This window comes from Schistocerca americana, chromosome 5, assembly GCF_021461395.2.
Source record: "Schistocerca americana isolate TAMUIC-IGC-003095 chromosome 5, iqSchAmer2.1, whole genome shotgun sequence".
In the NCBI taxonomy this organism is placed as follows: domain Eukaryota; kingdom Metazoa; phylum Arthropoda; class Insecta; order Orthoptera; family Acrididae; genus Schistocerca; species Schistocerca americana.
The window spans coordinates 313,686,560-313,714,007 of NC_060123.1; the positions used below are offsets into that span (position 1 = coordinate 313,686,560).

A 27,448-nucleotide genomic window follows, 5' to 3' on the forward strand; every position below is an offset into this window, starting at 1 on the left:
AAAATATAAACTACTGATCTATAAGTTTAAATAAGATTTCATTAAATAACAATTTATCTGTTTCTGTACACATTACATGTGCAACTGGATTAGGAATAGATTGAAAGCATAAAAAAACTTAGCTGTTTTTGGGAGTAGAAAATGTAAGAGAGGGATTAGATTCCAGCTTACTACATTTCATACTTCTACTTCCTTAAGCGAAATTCATCTTTCATCTTCAGAATTTACCTCCAGTTTTTGCTCTTCTTCAGCAACTCTCTTCTACATTTGTTATTTTTATCTTATTTATGCTCTAGATTACCCTTCCTTTGCTCAACCTCCTTGAGTCCATCTGAAGATGAAAAGAACAGATTACCACTCACTGCATAGAGGGGGCACTAAGTGGTGGGCAGGCACAGTAAAAAAGACTGCTAGATATCATTATCTATTGGATGAAGTCTTTCATCAGACAAAGAAAAAACAAAAACTTGCACTTCACACATATGTAACTCACATCCATTTGTTTTATTTGGTATGTGTATTCCATGGATCCATACATGCAAGTAATTCACTTGGATGTGGAATGTGTCAATACAATTATACAAATACAACAAATACTACAGAATAATAATAACAGTACAATAATATAAACAATAGTAGGTATCAATTTTTCTTAATTAGTAGCGAACATTTATCTAGTATTATAATTCACTGTCTAACATTAATATAGTATTGTATCTTTCATTTAATAACTGAATAACAAGATGTATCTTTTTATTCAAGGAGTACATTAAAAGTGTATATGGAAACTTTTAATTATTTCTGGAAAAGAATTCATCTAAGGAGTACAGCGGATGGTCAAGCAGGTATTTTTTTAATGTACATCTGAATAGCATTTCATTTTCTCTTGTACATGTAATATTATTAGGCAGAGCATTCAAAGTCTTAATAGCAGCATACTTTACTCCATCCAGTGACAAATTTTTTACTTCAAAATGGAGATCATCTTTACCTGTAGCATTATAGTTGTGGTATGAACAATGTGTTTCATACTGAGCATAATTTTTAATGACAAAATTCATCAGAAACTATGCTCTGTATGAAATAAATTGTTCATACCACAACGATAACACTGGAGGTAAAGATGATCTCCATTCTGAAATAAAAAAATTGTCACTTGTGCAGAAGGGAGTAACTATGCTGCTATTAAAAATTTTAATGCACTCCTTAATTATAATAAATGTACAAGAGAAAATGAAATGCTATTCAGATATATGTTAAAGGAATACCTGCTTGGCCATCCACTGTATTCCTTAGATGAATTATTTTCCAGAAATAATTAAACACATTGCGACTGTTGTCTTTGGGTGGTAAGGCCCAACTGCAACTGCATCTGAAGTGAGCAGAAATCTTTCCTGGTTTGGGTAGTGGGGCTACAGAAGAGGTATGGAGTGGGGAGGGAAGCGATGGCAAAGAAGAGTTGGTGGGAAATGGTAGTACTGCCTGTCGGAGTATACAAGTATATGATGTGGATGATCAGGACAGTTGCCTGCTAGGTGCAGAATTGGAAAGCTGTGCTGGGGGAGAAGGGAAAGGACAGAGGAGAAAAGTAGAGAAGGAGTGATGACTATGTTGCTGCACTGGCAGGGTAAAAGGAGTATGAAGGGTTGGAGAAGGAGCAAGGAAGGGAATAGGCAGGTGGATGAAAGAGACTAGCAAGGATTGGGGCCAGGACAGTTACAGGAGTGAAGGACATGTTGCAGGGTGAGTTCCTACCTATGCCATTGACAAAGGACCATATTGGTGGGAGAAATCCAGGTGGCAAAGGCTGTGAAGAAGTTGCTGAAGTCAAGCACATCATACTGGATGCCATGGTCAGCAGCTGGGTTGTCCATCTGCTTCTTGGCCACAGTTTGACAGTGGTCATTCCTGTGGACAAGCAGCGTGTTAGTGATCATGGCCACATAGAATGCATAGCATACCAGATTTCCATTGTGTGAAGTATTCATTAGTGGCTTTAGTTGACACTCCTCTACCTAGTAGCTCACAATCAGACAATGAGCTGATGCCATGTCCACCATCTCCTCTGAATGCATAACTAAATTGACTTCTTGTAACTGTTCTCCAATATTCACATTTAGTCATAACTTAGGTTTATGTTTAGACTGTCTGCTGCAGCAACAGTAACTGGCTCTACTTCCACTTTACCTAGTGATCTCATCTGCACAGTTCTTACTAGTGTTGACAACCAACTAGGTAAAACAGATCTATATTAGCATCAGTGGGAAATTCCTGCAGGGAGATGAGATGCCTTTGTCAACAGAAGGCAGTCTAGCCCAGTAATATCACTGGGGTTTAATTACATCTGCCGGCTTTTCTGTACCACTATCTGTTTTCCAATCAACAGCTTATATGTTGTTACTCTGGAGGTATTTAAAAACTGCCAAATCTGAGTAAAGAAATCACAATTAATTTACTTGAAATCTCTTATTTATGAAATTTTATTGAAACTGTACTGTGCAATTTTCCAAAAACAAACAAATTGCCCCATACCACTGTTACAGCCAAGCTCTTCATGTAAAAGTGAGGCTTCTGAACAATGTTTTAGTTCTAGAGTTTAATAAAATAATTGCAGAGGGAACAATATATTCTGCTAAAAGCAAGTGAAAAATATCTAATAATCATAATGGAAGCTCTGTTTTATATTTGTTTAGATGAAGGCTTTTTTTCCTCCCAAAATATACTCTCTCAATGAGCTGTTATTCATTTATATGTAAAGAATTTATAGCAAAAATGAGGGTAATACACAGAATGCACTACTGTATCTTGAAATTTTAAATTAAGGTATCATTTAGAAGCTAAAGGGTAAAGAGACAAGAAAGACGGTGGAAACTTGGACAGTGAGTTAGGAGCTGTTAATAATCTTAATAACAATAATGGTAAATCCTGGCTGGAGCAGTGTGTAAAATAACGCAACAGTAACCACTTACCTCTACTGGGCCGATGGGTGGAGCACAGAAACACATAGCAGAAAACAACATTCACACAAGCTTTTGAGCTCTTGCTCTTTTCACAGCAAATGCACACAAACTCACACACACAACCACACAGACACCTGAACACACACTCTTGTGATCACAGCGAGACTGATTATTGATACTCAGTTATTGAAAGCAGTTGGCTGAGCTGAGGGAGGTGGAGTGGAGGTAGGGAAGGACACAAGAAGGTAATAGCAGGAAAAAGGCAAGTCTTTGGAACATGGTCCATGTTCATGCACATGTGAGTGTGTGTACTTTGGCAGAGCAAAAGCTTGAAAGCTAGTGAGGATGTTGTTTCCTGTTACATGTTTCTGTGCTCCAAGTGTCTCTACACTATAGGGGAGTGATTGCCTTTGCCTTATTTTATGTAATAATCTTAATACATAGATACTAATAACAAGGTAAATGGTAGAACAGAGAAAAATCATTCACGTCCAAGACACACAAAAAAGAAGTGAACTTGTAAAATCAGAGGTATAAGACAGAGGAACAAAAGAAAAAGATCAAAACAACGTTAAAAGATGGAAGAAGAATCAGAAAGAGGGATGAGAAAAATTACATAGTCAGAACTGGAAGAATGAGAAAAAAGGGAAATTAATAACATTAAGTGTGACCCTCAGTTGTAGGGAAATAGGAAAAGGGATGTGCAGTCCAAAACTGACCTCATATTCCAAAAATTTCAATGAACATGTTAATTGTAATAAAGTGATTTTATACTGTATGCAATATATGTGAAAGACACACAAAAAAACACATTATGTTCACAGGTTGTTAATTATGGACCAAGTCCAGTGCAGGATGTTGGCCTTGAATTCCATATTCCTGTGCAGGTCAAGATGAAGAACTCTATCATAACCCTCCTTGAAATTTATAAACCAAAGGTAATTGTAATATTCAATATGCAAAAAATATGTCCAAAAATGAGTGTCTTCAAGTACTTTTGTAGGTAGAGAATTGTCTTTACTGTATTAATTGTTTACTGTTTATATTAAACTTGTGAAATCAAAAGTTAATGAAATTCACTAATGAGGCACAAGTTTGACATTTCGTCAGTAATATTTTGTTGTTTTAATGAATTATGTTGTAACTTCATTGTCACTATGGATATCATAATTCCCTTAAATTTAATCTCCTATTCTGAAATAAAGTCTGTATATTGTAAGATATGGATAACGTTTTTGAGCAGGTCAAGTTAAGCTCTTGTAGGAAACAAAATGTTTTTTCTGGGATTTCCTTTAGAATGATATTTGAACAACAATAACAATTTTGTCTGTTTTTAATAAGTTATAGTGATACTTGGAATACATTTACAAATACATTTATGTCTGTTATAATAATAAGAGGACACATCCAAGATATGCATATGTAGTGATGATTAATCATAAATTTATCTTTGCAGGCATATCTTGATGACGAACCACTAAACTGTCATCATGTAGGTCCACTGGACTTTACTTCAATGGAAACTTGGGATTCTGGTGAGCCTGAGGGCGACTTTCTTGGGAGTGGTATTAACGTCATACAACAACGACGCCGAAAACGGCAAGTGACACAAAAAGAGGTTGAAGATTTATCTACCAGTGTACAATCATTCAATTGTTCCCATCGAGATGTGGTCTGCCTTCAAGTGTACTGCACTGTTGACCTATTAGCACCTCTTACTTCAAGAGTGCTTGTTACTTTTACTGCAAAACTCACTCCTATTACCTCATGGGGTGAGTAAAACCTATACAGTTATTTCATTTCTGAGTATTTCTATCTAGAAATAAATGCTGTATACGGAAATACAAAAAAATGGCAATTTTAATACTTCCTGATGGAAATGTACAGGATGTTCTTTTTACTGAGATTAAATGGAAATAGGATTTTAGTGTCTTTTGAAAATCTGAATTATTACATAGGAGTATTATAAAATAGGAAACATTTATTACGAACACTGCAAGTACAGTATAACAAAAGAATGAAAACTGCTATAGTAAACATAGTGATGGCAACCTGTGTGCAATATGTACTTCATTTCCCATCTTGTTGAATGCCTTACTGCTTTTCTGTTGCTTAAACTACAGAGAGGCTGTCTTGTGGACAGTTTAGATGTTATCTCTGCATCTACCCACATCAACAAAAGTTGTTGCATCACCTCAATATGTGGTGTGTGTTGCTATTGTGACTGTTCCTATATGGACCAGGTCATTCTTGACATTGTTTATAAACATACACATAGTTACAATGAGCACTACTTGTGGGTAGAACACTGCATTTGATTGGATTGCAGCATTTCATTTAAAAGTAAAGCACCAGTAGGAACACATTAGAGACGTCTGTGGAACAATAGAGTGAACATCCATCATGCCACGAAGGACCCAATTGCTATAAATTATCAGGTCTGCATCATCATGTAATGCTCAGAAGGCCAGGGAAGTTGACTGATGTGTGCATCAGAGTCAAAGTGATGTGGTGCAGATGTAGAATCAGTTCCAACTGACAGGTAATGTCGAGTATCTAAAACACACAGACCATCCACATTTGACAGAGAATAATGATACCTATGACTTTGAAGTCAAAATAAATGTGATTATGTCTTCAAATTACCCATGTGTGTCTGGCAAAATACTGGTACTGAAATTCAAAAGGGCATATTTTAAGCTGTCATTGTAATTGAACAATGGTTACAGAATATTGCTTTCAAAATTGATGCCTGCCAGCGAGCAGGTGAGACCTCCAAAAGTGGAAGAGGGTGAGGGGTAGGAAGGATTCCTTGCAAAACCAAATAACTGCTGTCTATGAACCCATGTTGTACACAGTCTTGTTACCAAGTTACACGCTTAAGTGTACTGTAAACTCTTACCGGGTCCTTTTCATTTTTTTGTTATTTCTTTTGCTAATAATGGACAAAATCTAGTCAGATTTTATTGAAAATTAAATGCATTCATGCAAAACCAAATAGTGCACAAATTTTGACCATGGTAATTGTATTTGCACAGTTATAAATCAGTTCACTTAGCTTATTCTGCTCAAATCTTGTAGATTATCTCCATGTGGTATGTTGGTTTCATTTTGTCTAAGCGCATGATTAATTCTTGCTTGGCTGCAAAAAGGTAATGGGTCCACTTTCTCATACAATGCTAACCATACAAAAAAAAGAGTTTCAGATGTGTGTTGCAGTTTAAACTTCCGTTTTAGTTTATTGTTATGATCAGCTAATTGCTATGTTCACATTCATTAGTGATACAATAAACAAAGACGTCTCTCTTACAAAGCACCTCGATACATCCATCCCACATCCTAACACATAATGGAATGAGTAATGTGTTTCTCTGGTGAGATACACAAAAAGATGTGATACATCTACATCAACATCGACATAGATACCCTGTAAGCCACTGTATGGTGTGTGACAGAGGGTACATGGAAGTCCAAAGATGATAAATGCATACATTGATTATTGGAATTACATTTACAAAACTTTTCAAAGTACATTTTGTATTTTGTTGTCTAATATCACTTCTTCATATTTAAAAGTGAAATAAATAAGATTATTGATAGTGATTATTGATATAGTCGACATATAAATATAAGAAATAAATGAGCAAATGTTTTTATTAACATTTTAATTAAAGGTGCTTTAATGCTTGTATGTTGACAAGATAGTTTGTTAGGATTTAACTGTGATGACAAAATCAAGAATTAGTATATTCCCAGAAAAATGTCATCTGTATCATGAACTCTTATATTTTGAGTATCCTGAGGTCCAGTACTTCAAGTGTCATAAAATACTGTACTATACGTAACCAAATGAGCTCTGCTGGTCAGTTCAATTCCAACACACAGTGACTAAATCATAGGAGATGTCTGCCAAGAACATTAATGGATGCGTGGCAGGGCAATGCCCCATGTTTCAGTAAATTTGCTTTACAATACCAGAGATTTATCCCGCAGCTTTACAGTTGAACACTGTTCCATGTCATCAATATTACTAACTGGAGTAGCTTGCACCATACTTTTCACATGTTCCTGCAACTAAAATATATGTGGATTAAGGTCATGAGAGTAGTTAAACCACTGTGTTGGTCATCATTGCATGAACCATTTTCTTGAGGAGATATTTTACAAGACCGATTGCATATGCAAACTAAAGTGCACTAGAGCACTATCCCACATGAACCACTAGATGTAGCAAACTACCGGGGACATATTTTCCAATAGTGGACATAGTACATTCCTCAGGAAGGTCAAGCATGCTGATCCATTCAGTTCATGGACCAGTCAAGTTACCAAGATAATACTGCACCATACATTGAGCCTGAATCAGTGTTGATAATTGGCAAACAGAATATCCATCCACCTGTAAATTTATCACATCATGAAGGCCTCCTCATTGAAAGAAACAGACAACACAAACATCACTCTGGTAGTGACCATGTGAAGAGACTACTGGTAGAGATTGGGCCATTAGTTGCAAATCTGCCCCTTGAGGCCCATTGCAGATGGTATACGTACAAGTCATAAACACCTATATTTGCCACACAGACAAATAAATAACATACATTTCACAGCCCACTGCTTGCATACTCATAACCGGATCATAGTCCACACATCGCAGCATACATTGTTCCAGAGCAGAATGATCATATGTAAGAGAGTTGACAACCATTCAGAGAGCCAGTATAGAACCTCTTTCATAAACATACTAGTGTAGCACTGCAAATATCTTGTACATTGGCTGCTGTCTGGAAGGAAAAAGCTCCCATTTCAGATGCGCGACTTCATGCCCTTTGCCATTTGCAAGTTCATACGTGAACAGTATGCCACCTTCTTCTTAGTTTCAAAAACTAGCACTCACATTTTAATACGTCAAGACACCTATGTTCAGACTATGCATAGGGTGGTACATGATTTCCACCGCAAATGTAGCATCATAGTACATAGTTATAGGTAGTACATGACACTTCATTTATGCAGTGCTGTGATTCACTACCAACACATTATAAGACATATGCAGACAGGAAAGTGCCTTCATTTTATCCCATAAATCTTCTTTATTCTCTTTTTGAGATGCATGAGAATTAGAGATAGTATCCAGTGTACCGCAAAGTAGTGTGATGGATCAACTGAGATACTACTTTTGAAAGCTGAACAGAGATCACTGGTAATAGATACTAAGATAACACAGACATATTCATCTTCAGTCTCTTTTCCAGAACTTTTTAGCAGTTTCTTTATTGGGTGGAAGATACAAATAGGAAAGATGAGGACATAAAAGAGTCACTCTAAACCATGATCCATTTTGCACATCTGCTTAATTTTATTGACAAAGTAAATGTTGAGTTTTGTTGGCCTCATACCTTTTATTACTTTACCAGTACTTTGAATTTAGGTCTACTTACTTAACCAATCTGGGAAAATGATGCAGATACCAAACAGATATGCTCTTGATTTCAGGACCAGTACTACAGGAAGGAGGAAGCCTTAGCATCACCAGTTCTGCAAGAATCAAAATACCAACTTATGTGCTGTCATCAGGAAACAGGTAATGTCATTCCAATTTCCTTGTGAATATCAAAAATTCAGACAATATTCAACAGGTATATCCTTCACTGAATAACTAAATTCAGGCAACAGGACAAGTGGCAACATACACCTACTTTTTTCAATGACTGTCACGCAAGAATATGTCAGTGAAGTATATCTTTTTTTAATTCAACAAAAAACTCTTTTATCAGTAACCATCCTGTATTGCATAGTTAATGATTCCTTTTTTTAAAATCTAGACATTTAATCAGTTTCTTGGTAAGCTCAACTCTGTTCCATGTACTCAACTCTGTTCCATGTACATCACATTTCCACTAACAAGATTGTTTACATCTCAAATGAAGCTTGCAGCACTTCCAAACTCTACAGCTGTTCAGTTTCTACTCAGCATAGCTTCTGAATCAACAACTTTTCCTATTTCAATAACCTCATCACTCATTACTTTTCTCAAACTCTCTCTCTTACTTATAGCTCAGCACTTTATTATGAGTTTTTCACACCTCATTTTTGCTTATTTATTTCTCTATTGTTGTGATTTTCCCTTGGAAAAACTATGCCAATATTCTATCCTCTCTTCTGCCTTTCTCATGCTCCACTCTCTAGTTTTGTGATTGTTACGTAATGTAATCTCATTTTGCTGCTACAACTGAGAAATAGCTTTTCGCTCCTGTCTCTCATTACCTCATCACCTCCTTATTGTCTTTCTTCAAATAACAATGACTAGTGACATATTTATGGATCTTGTGGATTTTATAAAACACCTATGTGCTTATTATTTGAAACATGTGGATTTATTAATTTTGTTTACCACCTGCTTCCAATATAGCTAAATGATTCATTACTTATATTCCCTCAATTTACAGAAGAAGAAACTCTGATTCTGTCTCAGTCTCCTTAATACTGTTTCTTTTTTTACTATTATCGAACAAGTGCAATAGCTGGACTATCATACCAGAACATACTTTCATCTATTTTTAAATAAATACAGTGCTTGTAAGTATACCAGGTGTTCCTAGCTTTTAGGCAGTAATCAAACAGAAAAGAACATACCTCATATGCATTCTCTTATATTCATGAGACTTAATGGATCATTTTCTTATTAATATGTGCTGCAATAGTTTTAGAAATGTTTTTCAGAAATCAATGACTGATAGCTACTGTTCATTTTTTCCCCAGAACTGATGAAGCAGCAGCAACAATACTTCTGCTAGCCAGTAGACCATTACGAAAGGTTGATACATGGATTATTATTATATCAGCCATAAGTGGTGTCCTTGTTCTGTTGCTCATTATTCTTGGTCTCATCAAGGTTTGTATGACTTTATGATTTTACATGTAGAGCTTAAGGGCAATAATATTTTTGACTTTTACTTCTAGGAAAAGAGAGAGAGATAGAGAGAGAGAGAGAGAGAGAGAGAGTATTACAATCTGTAGCTATTTTTCTTCTCTTTCTTTTCATTTATAAAGCTAATATAATAAATATTGTAAACGTTTTCTAATATTTGACTGCTGAATAATGAGAGCAGTCAAAAGCCCTTACTTCATGTTAGCATGTGGCAGTTTAATTTGAGCATGTACAAGAAACCTGCACAAAAGTTTACAGTGAAATCTTCATATTTGCCATATTTATTTCCTGATTACTTCTTCTTAACTGAGTCAGTGAACTTCAGAATTAAGACATTTCCCTCGAGTCCAGAGATTCATACTTTCAAATTAAGTAAGAGAGGAAAATTTTTAATATTTTATTTTCCTCTTGATGACTAATAAGCTGACTCAATCTGTTCTCCAAGTGAATACTTTATTATTCCTGTGATGCTGCACATTGGCTGTGTTGCATAGGATGTCACATTACTAATATTAAGTGACAGAAGTAGAGAAATAGAGAAACCTTTTAATTTTTTGTTACATAATAAAACTTAATTATATAGTAAGAAAAGTTCTGGAGGAATATATGTAATTCAGGAGTAAAGGAGTCCACTCACCATATAGCAGAAGCACTGGGTCATCAACAAGCACACACTTGGCTAGCTTTGGGAAGAAGGTGGGTGAACTAGGATGGCAGTTGTGTCAGATGTGTTGGGTAGAGGGAGAAAGAGGCAGGGAGCAAGAGTTGGAGGTGAGTATCCAGCTCTTTTTATATACCTTTCACCAGTGTAATATGAAGGGAGGAGGGAATAATTCTGATACACTTTTAACTCTTTGTCATGCAATATATTGTAGCTGCTAAGTACAAATGAGAATGTGGATGTAAGTAGCAATGTATTACAGTTATTGTCTAGAACAGAGACAAGATGGCTGACAGTACCCTACAAAGATGCTATTGAAGTTTGTACACATAGAGCTTTGACAGACAAGAAAATATGTCCAACAGCTGATTTCTGCTCATGTGTCTCATTCTGAAAGAACAAAGGTTACCGTATTTACTCGAATCTAAGCCGCACTTTTTTTCCGGTTTTTGTAATCCAAAAACCAGCCTGCGGCTTAGAATCGAGTGCAAAGCAAGCGGAAGTTCTGAAAAATGTTGGTAGGTGCCGCCACAACGAACTGCCGTCGAATATATGTAGCGCTACACAGGCATGGTTTGTAGGCACAAAGATAAATACTGGCTCCAAAACCTCTGCGTCAGTAAATAAATTTAAAAAAAAGGTGAAAGACGAGCTTTTTTTCTCCGCCCAGAGTTTCGACAACTGCATTTTCACACATTATCCAACGAAGTAAATACAACTCCGTATTGTTCATCTTCGAATGTAGCAAAATTTCAATGTACTACAAAAATCCGACTGGCAAGATTGTTTGGGATGTTTGTCAATATGGCCAACTTTGCGTTCTGAAATTTTTCCTACCTGTGACAAGAGATGGTTGCTAATAGGAACTTGTATGAATTGTGAATCACTTCACCATAAGAATAAGACGAATATAAACATTTTGCCATGTTTTCTTTCATGTTTGCTGCTATCTAATAAACTATGAAACTAGAGTGAGACAACAGCAAACGCGGAAGAATATACGTATCGTGTCATGTTTATATTCGTATTAAGTGATACAGTCAGAAGTGAAGCACGGCAGCTGACTAGATTTTCAAATCTAAGATGACTCTAATTTATGTGCAGAATTTGATGTACTAAAGAAGCGGCCGCAAAGATTTTCAAACGGGGAAAAATTTTCGCCTAACTCTCGTTCAGAACACGTTCTATCATATGCAGTCTATTATTTGGTTCTTGTTGATCATTATCAAAGAAAGCAGCAGTGTAAGCAACAACAAATAGCAGTCTCACGCCATTGTTTCGCTAATGAGACGATTCCTCTCTATTTTTTTTATTGTTAGCGGCAGTAGCGCGCACAAAAGCAAGCCATGCCGCGAGTGGCGACAGACCGTAAACACGCACTATCAGAATGCGACAAACAATGCATGACACAGTACAGTAATGCATTTTCAGCTTAGAGTGACGTAAACACCTATAACAAAGAAAACGGCACTTATCAGATCGAAGCAAAATAAGCCATAGATTCAAACCAGACGAAGCACGTGAAAAAGGAAGGGTGCCCGTATAAATACGGACGGAGCGCCTGCGCATAGCAATGGCTACCTGGTAAAGCTTAACTGCTAAGCTTACGACTCGAACCAAACTACTACAGCTGTATCGTCATTCATTCAACCTAAATTGTGTCTCATATTACAATGGACCAACTTTGATTCGGTTTGGAGGTGCGGCCTAAAACTTTTCTCTCCCCTTCAATTTCGAGTCTCAAATTTTGGGTGCGGCTTAGATTCGGGAATTTTTTTTTTCTTTATTTCGAGTCACATTTTTCAGGTGCGGCTTAGATTCAAGTGCGGCCTAGATTCGAGTAAATACGGTAGGTTCTGGATAAATTAACTTTTAATTACAGTAAGCCACTACTCAAGTGTTAAACAGATGAAATTCACCACCACTGTGAAATTTAAAGGATAGTTAATATATGGTTTCATCAAGATACAATCTGCTTTAATCACAAAAACTACTGGTTTATATACTGTGGCCTTTATTGAAAAGGCATTTTGTTCATGATAATGTAAGATGGGACTTGACCATTAGAGTAATGAAAACTAAAAGGTACTGAGAGGAAGGTACTGGATTCAGCAGAAACAGTCAGGATGCTGACAAATAAGAAAAATATATTCTGGAAGAAACAGAGGTTAAAATACAGTCAGCTGAAAAGATGTCCTGTGGTCAATGACCAGAATTATGAAAAGTGTTAACCAACTATCACAATGTATTTTCGAATCAGCCAGGAGTCATGAAAAATTATGAGTGTCATTTAAACCTGGACAAGCCTTTTTCAAAAAATTTTACCAGATACATGTTGCTAGGAAGGAAGCAGTCAACAAATAAACTTACTGAATGTTAGATTGTGGGTTTGATTGAACAGGCAGTTAATGACTTTCATAATTCCCTTGCTGCAATGCCTAAATGTGATGGAAGCATCAGATTGCTATTGACTGCCTACTAGTTAAGTGAAATCGTAATGACAAAGAGTGACTGTCCCCAATATGGACAAGTTATTGCTAAAGTTCTGAGGGGTTAAGTATCTCACTTCAATGTTTAACATAACCTAACATTATTTTACGAATGCTGGCTGCTAATAAGATTTGACAAAATATTGATAATAGACACTCATCTAAAAACTTATAAAGGTTTGTTTAAAAATGAGAGCAGCAAATGTGAAGACTAAACTGTTTGCACAAAATGGAATGATTGACAGAGATTACAGATTTTTTTAATGGTAAATATATACAGAAGAAGCATATTAACTATCATATGCCTTTAAAAAAAGTATTATTTAGCCTTGGTAGGTCGCCTGAGAAATGTCTAAAACACTATTTTACTCTTATGACTAGGAGCACAACTGTTGCATGTGGCATGTAGAAAACCACAAAAATAATATCAACAAAACATTAAATTCTAACTTTACTTCTTTCCCTTTTTATAAACACAAGATTGATCAAAACTTTTCTGCCAGATTAAAACTGTGTGACAGACTGGGACTTGAACACAGAACCTTTGCCTTTGGTGGGCAAGTGTTCTACCAAATGAACTACCCAGCACAACTAACAAACAACTCATACTCATAGATTTACTTCTGCCAGTACCTCATCTCCCATCATCCAGATTTCACAGAAATTCTACTGTGAAACATGCAGGACTAGCACTCATGGAAGAAAGGATATTGCAGAGACATGTGTTAGACACAGCCTCGGGAATGTTTCCAGAATTAATTTTTAATGCTGCAACAAAGTGTGCACTGATATGAAACTTCCTGGCAGACTGAAACTGTGTGCCAGACTGAGACTTGAACTGGGACTTTTGCCTCTTGTGGGAAAGTTTAAGCTCCAATTCAGACTGAAGTACTCATTCTGGAAACATCCCCTGGGCTGTGGCTAAGTCATGTCTCCGCAAATTCTTTTTTTCTAGTTTCCAGGGATGTTATCCTGCAGATTTCACAGGAGAAAATCTGTGAAGTTCGGAAGGTAGATGTAGTGGTGAAGGTAAAGCTGTGAAGATTGGTCATCAGTCATGTTTAGGTAGCTCACTCAGTAGGGCACTTGCCCACGAAAGGCAAATGTCCCGAGTTCAAGACCCAGCCTGGCATACAGTTTTAATCTGTCAGTAAGTTTCATATCAGCACACATCCCACTGCATAGTGAAAAATTCGTTCTAGGAACAAGCCCTAGAGTGTGGCTAAACCATGTCTCCACAATATTCTTTCTTCCAGTAGTGCTAGGCCTACAAGTTGTATTCTTACCCTCTCTCACATTATTTGTTGGTTGTCACTCTTCAAAATAACTAACTCTTTTAATAATCTTTGAGAGAAGTAAGATGTACAAGTAACTTATTTACTTACCTTCTTTCCTCATAGTTGGCTCCAGTACTTCATGTCTAGGGGTTGATTCTTGAGGCTGAAATTTTTGACATTGTAGGTTCCAAATGACATGATAATCATTGGAGAACTACTTATTTTTATCTTGAATTTTATTTTTTCACATTTTCCTATCTCACACCGGCTTTACCATGTCCTCTTTTAAATCAAAAATTACATTGTTATTGCCAAAATTAAAAACACATCCATCAATTGTAACAACAAAAAATAAATTAATTTCTTTCTATACATTTTAGCCTGAAATATAATACATCATGTACAAAATCATATGAAATTTCTGTAGGAAAACAGCTGAGATAATATTAACTTATACAAGATTGGAAAATATTTTTGGTATTGATTACTTCTGTTGAATAAAGGTAATGTTCGAGGAGGGTGGCCCTTTACAAAGTCTTGCAGGAGAACTTCTGTGAAGGCTGGAAGGTAGAAGATGAGGTACTGGTGGAAGTAAAGCTGTGCGGTGTGTCACGAGTTGTGTTTGGGTAGCTCAGTTGGTAGAACAGTTACCCATGTAAGGCGAAGGTTCCAGATTCAAATCCTGACCTGCCACACAGTTTTAATCTGCCAGGAAGTTTCATATCTGTGCACACTCTACTCCAAAGTAAAAAATTCGTTCTGGACAAGATTCACCTAATTTTAAAACACACTAATATCACAAGAATAATTTTCTTTCCATTACAAATAGAGTAGGAGAATATTTAATGATAGCATAATAATGAGTACTCGTCTTTTCAGGCTGGATTTTTCAAACGAACCAAGAAAGAGGAACTGGACAAACTGAAAGAACAGTCACTGGTATGTTATTTTATCATTAGCCTCCTAATATATATAAAAATAAAGAACTTGAACAAAAAACTATGTTCCAAATTTTATTTTATGATTAACGTAATGTACTCATTTAAAAAAATAAATGCCAAATAAATGTGTGCATACTTAGCCAATAAACTAACTCATGAGCTGTACAAACAAAAATATATTGTTGAGCATGCTCACTTAGCTTTAGCAGGCAGACATACTTATTGGTATGTAATACAAATATCTATCAAAACTATGCAAACACTTATATTTCAAACCAGAGCATGTTGTTAAAGTGCATAATTAAACCAAGTATTCATTTACCGTGAAAGTCAACCATCATTACAATGAAGAAAGGTAGTCTGCAGTACAACATACACCAAATGCAAATGTTCAGATGTAGGCAAGTAAAGATTGAAAACAAGAGTTGCTTTGAGAGTGCACACATGAAATAAGAGGTTTTTATGAATTGCAAGATGGAAGCCTTCATCTCTGTTGAACAGGTTGTTTGCCAGTCGAGCAGTTTGTCTGCCAGTTCTGTTTTCACAGCCTCATTGACCACAGACTACCATTAGGATGAGCTGTGACCAATCTCATAACTTTTGCAAACTCCGTGGAACAGCTGGCAGAAATACAATGCTCAGCCACTACTGATCTGTTAGGTTGAAGAAGGATGGTGTGGTGTTGGTGTCGTATATATTGTTCTTGCACAGTGCATGTTGTTTTTGCTATACAGATTTTACAACACTGGTAAGAAATTTCAGATTCCCACCATTCTTAAAAGCACATCATCATTCACAGATCCTGTCAGAGCTGCTATCTTGGCAGCTGGGCAGACAATCACACTCACTTTATGTTTTTTCATGATTCTGGCAGTTTTTTGCAGAACCATTTCCCTTATAAGTAAAAAAGAATCTAGACTTTACATCTCTTTCATCTTGCTCTTCCTTGGTTGGTTTGCTGTTGTGACTGACAAATCTCTCTTAATCTGGTGTTCATATCCATTTTTTCTAAATACCGCCTTCAGTTGTACTGGAGGCTGTCAGTGTCAGATACTAAATTAGCCTGGTGAACCAATGTTTTAAATTTGCTCATGGTTTCCAATGTATGATGGCAGCTGGACATCTCTGTGTGTAAATTGGTATGGATAGGCTTACAATACATGTAGTGTCCCAGAAACCCAAACTGGTACATCCAAGAATGGCAGACAGCCATTCTTATCTTTTTGCTTGGTGAACCAGGTATTTTCATGAGTGGAGTTAAGAGTTCACAAAACTTCAACTTATTCTTACTGTGGGGCCACACTATGAGTGTATCATTGACATATTACCAGAACACAATCAGTTTTAAAACTGCAGAGTTGAGTGCTTTCTCTTCAAAAACTCTGTACATAAATTAGTTGGAAGGAGTGATAAGGGGTTCCTTGTGCCGACATCATCATCTGTTCAAAGCACTGGTTATTACATGAAAAGTTAAATGGATATTAACACATTCTTAAATCATGCTTTCATCTCTTCCTCAAAGCTGTTGATAATTACTGATAATTATCAACACTAGGTCCCTTTGTAAACAAGAAGATAACATCAAAGCTAACTAATAAATCACATCTGTTAGGTTTGAATTTTTTTAATCTACTAATAAAATTCACTGACTTATGGATGCTGTGCTTACATTTCTTGATAAAAGGTCTAAACCTCAAGATTAAATATTAGATCATTCAAAAAGTTGGTGCACCTATGTTACTTACTGTTAGGCTAAAAGTCAACCCTATTCAGCTCTAAGCATGGATTTGCATCTTCGTGAATATAGAATGGCAAGTCATTAATATATATTAAGAACGGCAGAGGACCCAAGACCGAACCTTGCGGCACCCCATTCTTGATTGTTCCCCAGTTTGAGAAATCACAGTTTTTTGCATATTATGTGAACTGTTTATTTCAACTTTCTGCACTCTTCCAGTTAGGTATGATTTAAACCATTTGAGCACTGTCTCATTCATACCACAGTACTTGAGCTTATCTAGAAGTATTCCATGATTTACACAATCAAAAGCCTTTGATAGATCACAAAAAATCCCAACGGGTAACTTCCGGTTACTCATAGCATTTAATATTTCATTAGTGAAAGTATATGTCACGGCACGGCAGTCGAATGAGAGATACTGAGTTGTTATCATGTAACCAGCTATTGTTTCTAAGTGAGTGTGTTTGAATATCCACGCAATTATTGGTGATTAAAGGTTGTAACACTTTTTGGTGACGAGGTCGGATATTTTCACTGCGTTGTGGATTTGTGTGTTCGTGATGGGGCAGACATGGAACAGCTTATGCAAGCGCTCATTGAACAACAAACACAGCTGACGGCTGCTATTCAGATGTTGTCGACATTGCTTACTCATCGTCTGTCTTCCTCTTCTCTGCCTCCATTCCCTCCTTACGACGAGGCCGCTGAAGACTGGGAGGATTATGAGAAGCATTTGCGGCAACACTTCTTGGCTTTCGGCGTTGTCGACGCTCCTATGTGTAAGTCGTTATTTCTATCTTGGATTTCCCCATGGATCTATCAGCTACTATCTCAGTTAGCCCTTCTGCGGGAACCTGCCTCCCTGTCCTTCCAGGAAATGTGTGACTTATTGTCTAACTATTACCGCAAAAACACCCACGTCATGGCCGCCCGCGTAGTGTTCTACCGGTGTCGTAAACAGCCCCATCAATCTTACCGGGCTTGGGCAGCGGAACTACACGGTCTGAGTAGGAAATGTCAGTTTGTCATGGACACTCATCATGAGTCTTATGCTGATTCAATTGTTAGGGATGCTATTCTACGGCTTGCTCCTGATAAAGAAGTTTGGCAACGTACCCTACAACTGCCAAACCCGTCGTTGTCGGAAGTTCTAAGCATCGCTCAATCCTTTGAAATGCCTCACGCTGCTGGCGCGCAAATAGGCGCATGGTGTGATGTAGGTCAACTTTCGACACGGACAATTTGCCTGTTTCACAGGAGAACGAAGATGGGGCGGTGGTTCACTTGCGTAAACAACATCGCGTTGGGCCGCAACGCTTGCAGAGAAAACAGCAACCACAAAAGCAGGTTCGTTCCACACTTCCTTCTTGTCCACGTTGTTTCGTACAGCATGACAGGGCCACGTGACCAAAACGTTGGGCCACGTGTAATTCATGTAGGAAAAAAGGCCGCATTGCTTCTGTGTGTCAGTCCCCTAAAGTTCCTGTCGACGAGGACGAGGCATCGGACATGGATGTTAACTGTGTGCTTTCTCAAACAAATAAGTTGTTTGTTACTGTTCGTGTTCTGGATAAAGACATTCGCATGCAAGTGGACACTGGCTCTGCAGTAGCTCTCATTAATTCTCACACGTATTTGGAGTTGGGCTCCCCTCCCTTGTCTCCAGTTACACGAAATCTGAGAACTTATAATAAACAGAAAATTCCTATCATTGGCCAGTTTGATGCTTCCACTGCCTACAAGTCTGTTGTTAGGCCCCTCACGTTTTATGTGGTGGATCATGCGGGCACTGAAAACCTGTTCGGTTATGATGCTTTCCAGTTGTTCGGGTTCTCCTTCCTGTTACCTCCAGCGAATGGGCATCGCCAATCGTGGTTGTTTCTAAACCAAATGGGAGTCTGCGATTGTGTGGTGATTTTAAAGCCACCATCAATGCTCAGAGCCTCATTGACACTTATCCTCTTCCCCGTCCTGAGGAGTTATTTGCCAAGCTCGCTGGGGCCAGTTCTTTTCCAAACTTGACTTATCGGAGGCGTACTATCAGTTGCCGTTGGATGCTTCTTCCAAGGAATTTCTCGTCATCAACACTCCTTGTGGGTTGTATCAGTACCAGCGGTTACCATTTGGCGTCGCTAGCGCGCTGGCCATTTTTCAGCGGTTTTTGGAACAGCTCACGGCTTCCGTTCCTGGCTGCATCAACTATCTGGATGACATTGTTGTCACGGGGGCCTCCACTGAGGAGCACCTTCGCAATTTGCGTTCACTGTTTCGGGTTTTGCATTCGGCTGGGTTGAAGTGCAATCTGGACAAGTCACAGTTTTTCCAACCCTCCATTGTGTATCTTGGTTTCCACTTGTCCCGTGAGGGTATACGTCCTCTACGTCAGCACGTTGCGGCCATTAATGCTCTACCCCGGCCGTCTACGGTCAAAGAACTTCAGGCGTTTCTAGGCAAGATTGCTTATTATCACAAATTCATTCCATCCACGGCAGCGGTAGCTCATCCTCTGCATCAGCTGTTATGCAAAAACGTCCCTTTCTGTTGGTCCGACGAGTGTGAGCAGGCTTTTGTCCGCCTGTAGGCTCATTTGCAGTCGGCGCCTTGTCTTGCCACATTCCGTCAGGGTCAGCACTTGGTTCTGGCAACTGACGAATCACAGTATGGCCTAGGGGCTGTTCTTGCCCATCGGTATGAGGATGGGTCGGAACGACCCATCGCCTATGCTTTCAAGACCTTCAACGATGCGCAAAGGCGTTACTCTCAAATCGAAAAGGAGGCACTCGCTATCATTTATGCTCTAAACAAGTTCAGCTTTTTTTTGTATGGTTCTAAGTTTCACCTCATCACCAGCCACAAGCCGCTGGTCTCTCTGTTCAGCCCATCGGCGTCGCTTCTGGATAAGGCAGCTCACCGCCTGCAACGTTAGGCCTTATACTTGTCTCGTTTTCACTATGACATTCATTATTGCCCCACAGCCCAGCACGCCAACGCTGACGCATTGTTGCGATTGCCGATGGGCCCCGACCCGGTTTTCGATCGTGATGAAATACTCTGTTTCCACATTGATGAGGAAGAACATCGTGCGGTCGAGGGTTTTCCATTTATAGGTTCGCAGGTCGGGTTGGCTACTGCGCAGGACCCGGTCCTGCGTCAGGTGATCGGTTTTGTTCAACGGGGTTGGCCGGACAGGAACAAGGGCCGGGCATCGGATCCCCTTCGCAACTACCATGCCTTGTGCCTTCGTCTGTCTGTTCATGATGGTGTTGTTCTTCTGGCCACGGATGGCGCATCTCCACGGGTCGTGGTGCCAGCCTCTCTTCGCAAAGATGTTCTCAAACTGTTGGATAACGGCCTTTGGGGGATTTCTCGGACTAAGTCCCTGGCCCGCAGGCACGTTTATTGGCCCGGTATTGATTCGGACATCGCCCACATGGTTGCTGCGTGTGGTCAGTGTGCTCAACAACTGGCTGCACCTCATACAATGCCCTCTCCGTGGCCTGATCCGGCGCAGCCATGGGAATGGGTGCACGCTGACTTTGCCGGCCCCTTCCTCGGTACTTATTGGCTACTGTTGATTGACGCCTTCTCGAAGTTTCCATTTGTTGTTTGGTGTCTGTCACCCACCACTGCGGCGACGATGCTGGCTTTGTCCAAAATCTTTGCGCTAGAAGGTCTTCCATCCACGATCGTCACGGACAATGGCCCTCAGTTCTCTTCGCAGGCCTTCCGTGATTTTTGTACTGGACAAGGGATTCATCATGTTACAGCACCGCCCTTTCATCTGCAATCGAACGGGGAGGTCGAGCGCCTTGTCCGCACTTTCAAAAGCCAGATGAAAAAATTCCTTAGTGATTTTTCCACAGATGACGCTCTGCTGCAATTTCTGAGTTCTTATCGCTTTACGCCTCTGGGTGATTGCAGCCCTGCTGAACTCTTGCATGGCTGCCAACCGCGCACTCTACTGCACCTGCTTCACCCTGTCAGGCCTTGTGTTGTGTCCCCTAGTGCGGGAAAATACTCGGTGAGCTTCCGTCCTGGACATTTTCGACCATACTCTCATGTCTCTCCACGGGATCTTCTCGGGGCCTCACAAGAAGCCATGGATGTCTCAGCACTGTCCATGTCTCCAAGGAACTGAGTGTTTTTTTTTTTTTCAAGGGGGGAAAAGTGTTGTAATAGTGCCACGACATATAACAGTGTCACCATGACAGTACGCGCAAACGGCGATAGAGGCACTCCGCAACTCGGCTGAGTGCGGGAGCGCCACCTAGCTACGAACGGCGCCAGCCGCATGTCATGGCATGCAGTCGAATGAGAGATACTGAGTTGTTATCATGTAACCAGCTATTGTTTCTAAGTGAGTGTGTTTGAATATCCATGCAATTATTGGTGTTTAAAGGTTATAACAGTATATTGTCCATTGAAAAACCCTTCTGGAAGCCAAACTGACATTTTGTTAAATATTTATTTTTACAAAGATGTGAAGCTACTCTACAATACATAACTTTTTCAAAAATTTTGGATAAGGCAGTCAGAAGAGAGATTGGGCGGTAGTTGTTGACATCAGACATATCCCCTTTTTTGTGCAGTGGTATAACAATGGCATACTTCAGTCTATCTGGGAAAATACCCTGCTTCAGAGAGCTATTACATATGTGGCTAAGAATCCCACTTATTTCTTGGGAACAAGCTTTTATTATCCTGCTGGAAATGCCATCAATCCCATGTGAGCTTTTATTCTTGAGAGAGTTTATTATCTTCCTAATTTCAGGTGGAGAGGTGGGTGGAATTTCAATTGTATCAAATGGTGGGTAAGGCCTCTTCCATTAACTGCCTTGCTTCTTCTGATGAACCCTATTTTCTGTACAACATTTAAAAAATGATTATTCAAAATGTTTTCGGCTTTCGACTTGTTGTTTATCAAGTTTCCATTCGCTTTGATGGTGATGCCGTCATCCTGTACTCTTGGTTGTCCTGTCTCCCTTGTAATAATATTCCAAATTGTTTTGATTTTGTTATCAGAGGTATTAATCTCAGACATGATGCACATGCTTCTGGACTTTTTAATAACCTTCCTTAATGTAGCACAGTAGTTTTTATAATATTTAGCTGTTTCTGCGTCCTTACTCTTTCTTTTTGTTAGATACAGTTCCATTTTGTGGTTACAAGATATTTTTATTCCTTCAGTAAGCCAAGGTTTTTTGCATAGTTTCTTATAATTAGATTTAACTGCTTTCTTGGGGAAACAGTTTTCAAATTCTCTTACAAGTGTATCATGAAATAAATTATGTTTTAAATTAGCATCGGGTTCCTTGTACACCTCATCCCAGTCTAACTGCTGAAGATTTTCTCTGAAATTTATAATTGTTGAGTCATTAATTTAACACACAACAGTTTTGAATTACTGAACGGAGCTATGTCATATACTGTAACTAGCTGAGCATCATGATCAGAAAGCCCATTCTCAACAGGACAAGAATTTATGTTTTTAAACCTATCTTGGTCTATAAAAGTTTTATCTATCAATGTGCTGCTGTCCTTTACTACCCAAGTAGGAAAATTAATGACAGATGTCAAATTGAAAGAACCGAGCAGGACTTCCTGGTCATTCTTCCTATTACATTCTTTCAATGAATCAACATTGAAGTCCCCACAAATAATAATTTGCTTTCCCCTATCTGACAGATAGCACAACAAGGCATCCAAGTTTTCCAGGAATAAATGAAATTCCCTGAAGGGGACCTATATACTGTTACAATTATAAAAGAGCCCTCCTTCAGTTTAAGTTGACAGGCACATGCTTCTATATGTTGCTCTAGACAAAACTTTTTTTGTATCTAAGCTTTCTACACAGTGATAACTTTTGACATATGTGGCAACTCTTCCTGCCACCTTATTCTCTCTACTCATATGTGCAGCTAGTTTATAACCACTGACATTTACCTTTTCCATATCAGACACAATGTGATGCTCAGACAGGCATAGTATATCTATTACATTATTAGATTCAATGTCATCTAAACAAACCAGGAGCTCATCTACTTTATTCTTCAATCCCGGAATATTTTGGTGAAAAATGGTAACATTATTTTTTACTTTACTTTTCTGAGAATCTACTTTTTTCTTTAATCCACCAATATTTTGGTTAAATATGGTAAAATTATTATTTCCTTTCCTGTTGTGAGAATGTTGTGAGTTTTGGACATCTTTAGCACCTGCCTGCCTGAACTTCACATTGATATTAGCCTGAAAAAGAGTACTAGTGTCCCCCCTTATAGATTTCGCTAACAACCCTGCCAGTTTACCCTTCCCTTTCCTATTGAGATGTAGGCCATGCCTTGTGAAATCCCCCCTATCAATAGCCTCGACTGGAACCAATCCAATGTCTGACAGAGTGGCCGCCTTATGCAACTGATCCAACTCCATATTTACCCTCCTGACAGAGTGGTTCAACTGGGGATGATCATGCAGCACAAAAGCAGGCACCAGCCCAACATTGGTATGGGTCGTTACTGAGGCTATTTTCACCAGGTCACACTCAATGCTGTAGCCCTGATCCCTATCAATACTGTTTCCCACTCCACCCACTACCATCACATGATCCTGCTTTGTGAATCCCTTACACAAGGAACCTATATCCTCTACCACCTGGCTAAGACTTGCACTTGGCTTGAAAAAGTTTGTGACCTGGTACCTGTCACCTAATTCTTCTTGCAAAATCTGGCCCACACCTCTTCCATGGCTGCTACCTAGCAACAGAACTTTCCTCTTACTTTCTACTTTTTTTTGAAACAGTTGGTTTCCTAGTGAAATTCTGTTGCATCTTAACTACATCTACTTCTACTGGAGCCTCTTCCTTACTTAACTGTGGTAGCAAGGCAAATCTATTGGTTGTGTCACTTGGGAAACTGTCAGACAATGTCCTCTTTCTGTGGCCCCTGTTCCCAGCTACCACTTCCCACTGCTGTTTGCCCTCCTCCCCCCCTAAGGGGGATTCTTATGAAGTTTTTTGGGAGTTTAACCTGATGATGTTCTTTCGAATGAAATTAGTCATGATGTGATAACTGTCTATGATAGTTTCTTACTAATACTATCATAGACTTCAGTCATTATCTGTTTGCATGGTTCATATCTAAGGTTTGCAGATACGATGCAGTTTGATGGAAGGTTCATGCAAGCATTTAAAAATAAATAAATAAAAAAATAAAAAAGAATAGTGGCACAAGGAAATGAGACATTCGTTTTCATTAACAGTTTCTTTAATAATGTTTCTGCTTCTAAGTCACAGCTATCAAAACTCAAATCTAATCATCCTCCATTGCTCTTTTCTCCACCAAAACATCACTACTGCCACTTGTCCACAGGTAACTCTTGTCATTTACCTTGTGTGAACAGTTCCTGTAGAGAAACATTATGTGCTCCCTTCTTCCCTGCCCCACCAAAAAATTATCCATGCAACTTCCATTCGCCAAGCACAAGGGTGAAATGATAACTGCACATTTCATTATTTGATGACAGGTGGTGAAATACGGTACCTTATATACCCTTCAACAGTGGAGCCAAACCTTAAACAAAATTTGTTGTGTTTGTATAATCTACATGTTCTATACAAATTCTACCGATTTTAAAATGAGCAAGAAAATTTGATACTCAATGACACAACATAAAATAATGTGTACAGAATTTTTTTTGTTTGGTGAGTTGTAAGAATTCTTTAAATATAGAAGAGAATTTACAAACCTGTATGCTATCTGTTCATTTACTTTTTTCTTTTTCAGATGAGTTCAGATCAAATGAGTGAAAGCTGACAGAAAGTGGAAACGTGATGACAAATGTGATATGCAGACATCTGCAATCCTGTGTGATATACCAAAGACTGTATGATAACTTTGTGGAGGCAACTAGCTGTAGCCAACATTAATGTGATCTCACTTTTTACTGTTAGAATTATATAATATTTTTATGGGTCATTACAAATGGCACTAAAAGTGTAACAGTGCTATAAATAATGATCCTATTTCATTGTCTTTCCATACAAATGATCATGAGCAGCAAACTCAAAAGTATGCAGCATTCTCATTTCCATGTTTCAATTTTCATATACAGTAACCTTTCATCAGTCACAAACATGAACCTGTAAATTCATTTCAGTATTCTCATTTTTAGGAAAAACTAGACGTTACTTTTATACTGGTTCATCATATGTCACATGATATACTACTTAAGTCATGCAAAAGTATTCTGTCATCAGTCTATAATTATCTGAGAGGAATCCATTTGTTGATCCACATTTAGGAAACATCATCCTGTAAGACTTGCACAAATGGTCCATTAAAAAAAATCACATCTTTGACTCTGTAACAAGAAATTTATCATGAAGTCATAATAATAACATTGACAGTGTCTGAATTACACTAAATTTCTCTGCAGTAACTCGAAGTATTCCCTATATTCTAACTGGCATATGTTCATTATTTTGAAAATTCATGTGCATTTTTTCACTTTTGAACTAGCAATGCAGCCAATTGTTGTTCATTCATTGTACTGATAACAACGTCCTGTGTTGGTTTCCAGTGTCTTCCAAACTTACAAGTGCTGGTATTTGTAACATCCTATTACATTGGAAATTTTGTATTTTGAATTGAATTGAGGTGACAAATGTGCCACAGAATATTATTAATTGACTGCCTCTTTCTAGGATTTAAATGAAATAATGTTGATTCTGAAACTGAGCATTTTTGTTGGTGCATCATTATATTCTCAATTCAGTTTCAACTATAATTTTAATCAGGATGGTAACTGATATCATTGTGAACAGTTTAATAAGGATTTGAAACACAATATGACATGTTATGTTACAGAATACTTAAATTTTCTAACAGGAATGAAAACTAAGTCAGAAATATGCTTCTTGGTACATAAAACTGCTTTTTAAACATTTTCTTCAGCACCTTGAGTAGCAATTTAACCAGTCACTTACATAAGTTTTTAATAAACAATGGGTTTATAAGCAAACATTTTGACCATGTACGGGTTGCTGAACAATAGTGAGCCATATCAAAGAATCACATCAGCATTAAGGAACTTCAGGCATATACTTCACTCGAATTATGACCATAAAGTACAAATGTAACATAGACAAATGTTATATATGTTTTGTTATGTTAAAGAACAATCATCAGAATATTGTCATGGAATGCTGGTAACTTGGATGCCCTTTGCATCCTTAAAGGACAATTCTTTTGTGTGTCTGGTATGAACATCCACATACTAAAATGAGAAAGGGAAATCTTCAAAACTGTAAATACGATGTTGTGTAAATGGTAATGAAAAAGAAAAATGTGAATAATTGTTATTTATATTTTATTAAGTTGTAGTTCATTCTGCAAATATTAATGCTGAAAAACAGCTTTTTTATTTTATTACATAATAAAAAAAGGTAAATGGATCTGTTTGACTTTGGTCTTAAAGCTGCTGCCACATACAGAAGCCCCTGTCTCATCAGCATATCATTAAATGCAAACAGGATCTTTGGAAGATCATTTGAATGGAATGGATAGTGTCTCATACAATGATTTTAAGATGAACAACAACACAATTAAAACCAGTGTAATGGAGTGTAACTAAATCAAAGCAGGAGATGCTGACGAAAGTAGATTATACAATGAAAGTAGAAAATGAGTTTTGCTGTTTGAGAGCCAAACAACTGACAATGGCAGATGTAAAAATAATATAAAATGAAAACTGGCAACTGTGAGAATAGTGTTTCTGAAAAAGAGACATTTGTCACTGTGAAAGTTAAATTTCAGTGTTAGGGAGTATTTGTCTGTAGCATAGCATTATATGGTAGTGAAATTTTAATAATAAGTATTAACAAACAAAGGAGAATACAAGCCTTTTTTAATATGCTGTTATACAAGAATGCTGAAGATTACATGGGTAGATTGAGTAACTAATGAAGAGGTACTGAATCTAATAGAGAGAAGTCAGATTTATGGCACAATTTGATTAAAGAAGTGATAGGTTGATGGTATTCATCCCATGCATCAAACAAATTAATTTGCCAATAGGGGGAAGTGTTTATGGAGGAGAGGGGGTAAAAACTAGAAGGAGACCAATGCTTCACTGTAGTTAGAAGGTTCAAGTGGATTCGGGTTTCAATACCTATGCACAGAGAAGGGGCTTGAATGAGACAGACTAGGTTGAAAAGCAATGGCAAACCAGTCCTTGGACTGATGATGAAAATAACAACAACAGCAGTGGGTGTGTATGTTCTGGAGAAGATTACAAGTTTGAAAGCTTCATTTCAATACTTGTACTGTTGTTTGCATGCCCACCTACTGCTCAACACTTACTTTATACAGTGAGTGGTTGCCTTTCCTCATACCATAGTTGGTCTCCACAGAAGAAGTTCATCCAGTGTTCAGAACTAATTGCAGAGCTACAAG

General features: G+C 38.0%; 1 protein-coding gene across 2 annotated transcripts in view; it reads left to right on the forward strand.

Moving 5' to 3' along the window:
• Window positions 1-26,448, forward strand: part of LOC124615564 (integrin alpha-PS4-like) — a 176,951-nt gene extending 150,503 nt beyond the window's left edge. For both annotated transcript variants that reach the window (XM_047143542.1, XM_047143541.1), the window contains exons 19-24: window positions 3,785-3,898; window positions 4,417-4,732; window positions 8,457-8,544; window positions 9,723-9,855; window positions 15,198-15,257; window positions 24,779-26,448. In XM_047143542.1, coding sequence (XP_046999498.1) covers window positions 3,785-3,898; window positions 4,417-4,732; window positions 8,457-8,544; window positions 9,723-9,855; window positions 15,198-15,257; window positions 24,779-24,808 — 741 coding nt within the window. In that variant the 3' untranslated portion in view covers window positions 24,809-26,448. The remainder of the gene's footprint in view (window positions 1-3,784; window positions 3,899-4,416; window positions 4,733-8,456; window positions 8,545-9,722; window positions 9,856-15,197; window positions 15,258-24,778) is intronic.
• The last annotated feature ends 1,000 nt before the right edge of the window (window positions 26,449-27,448 follow it).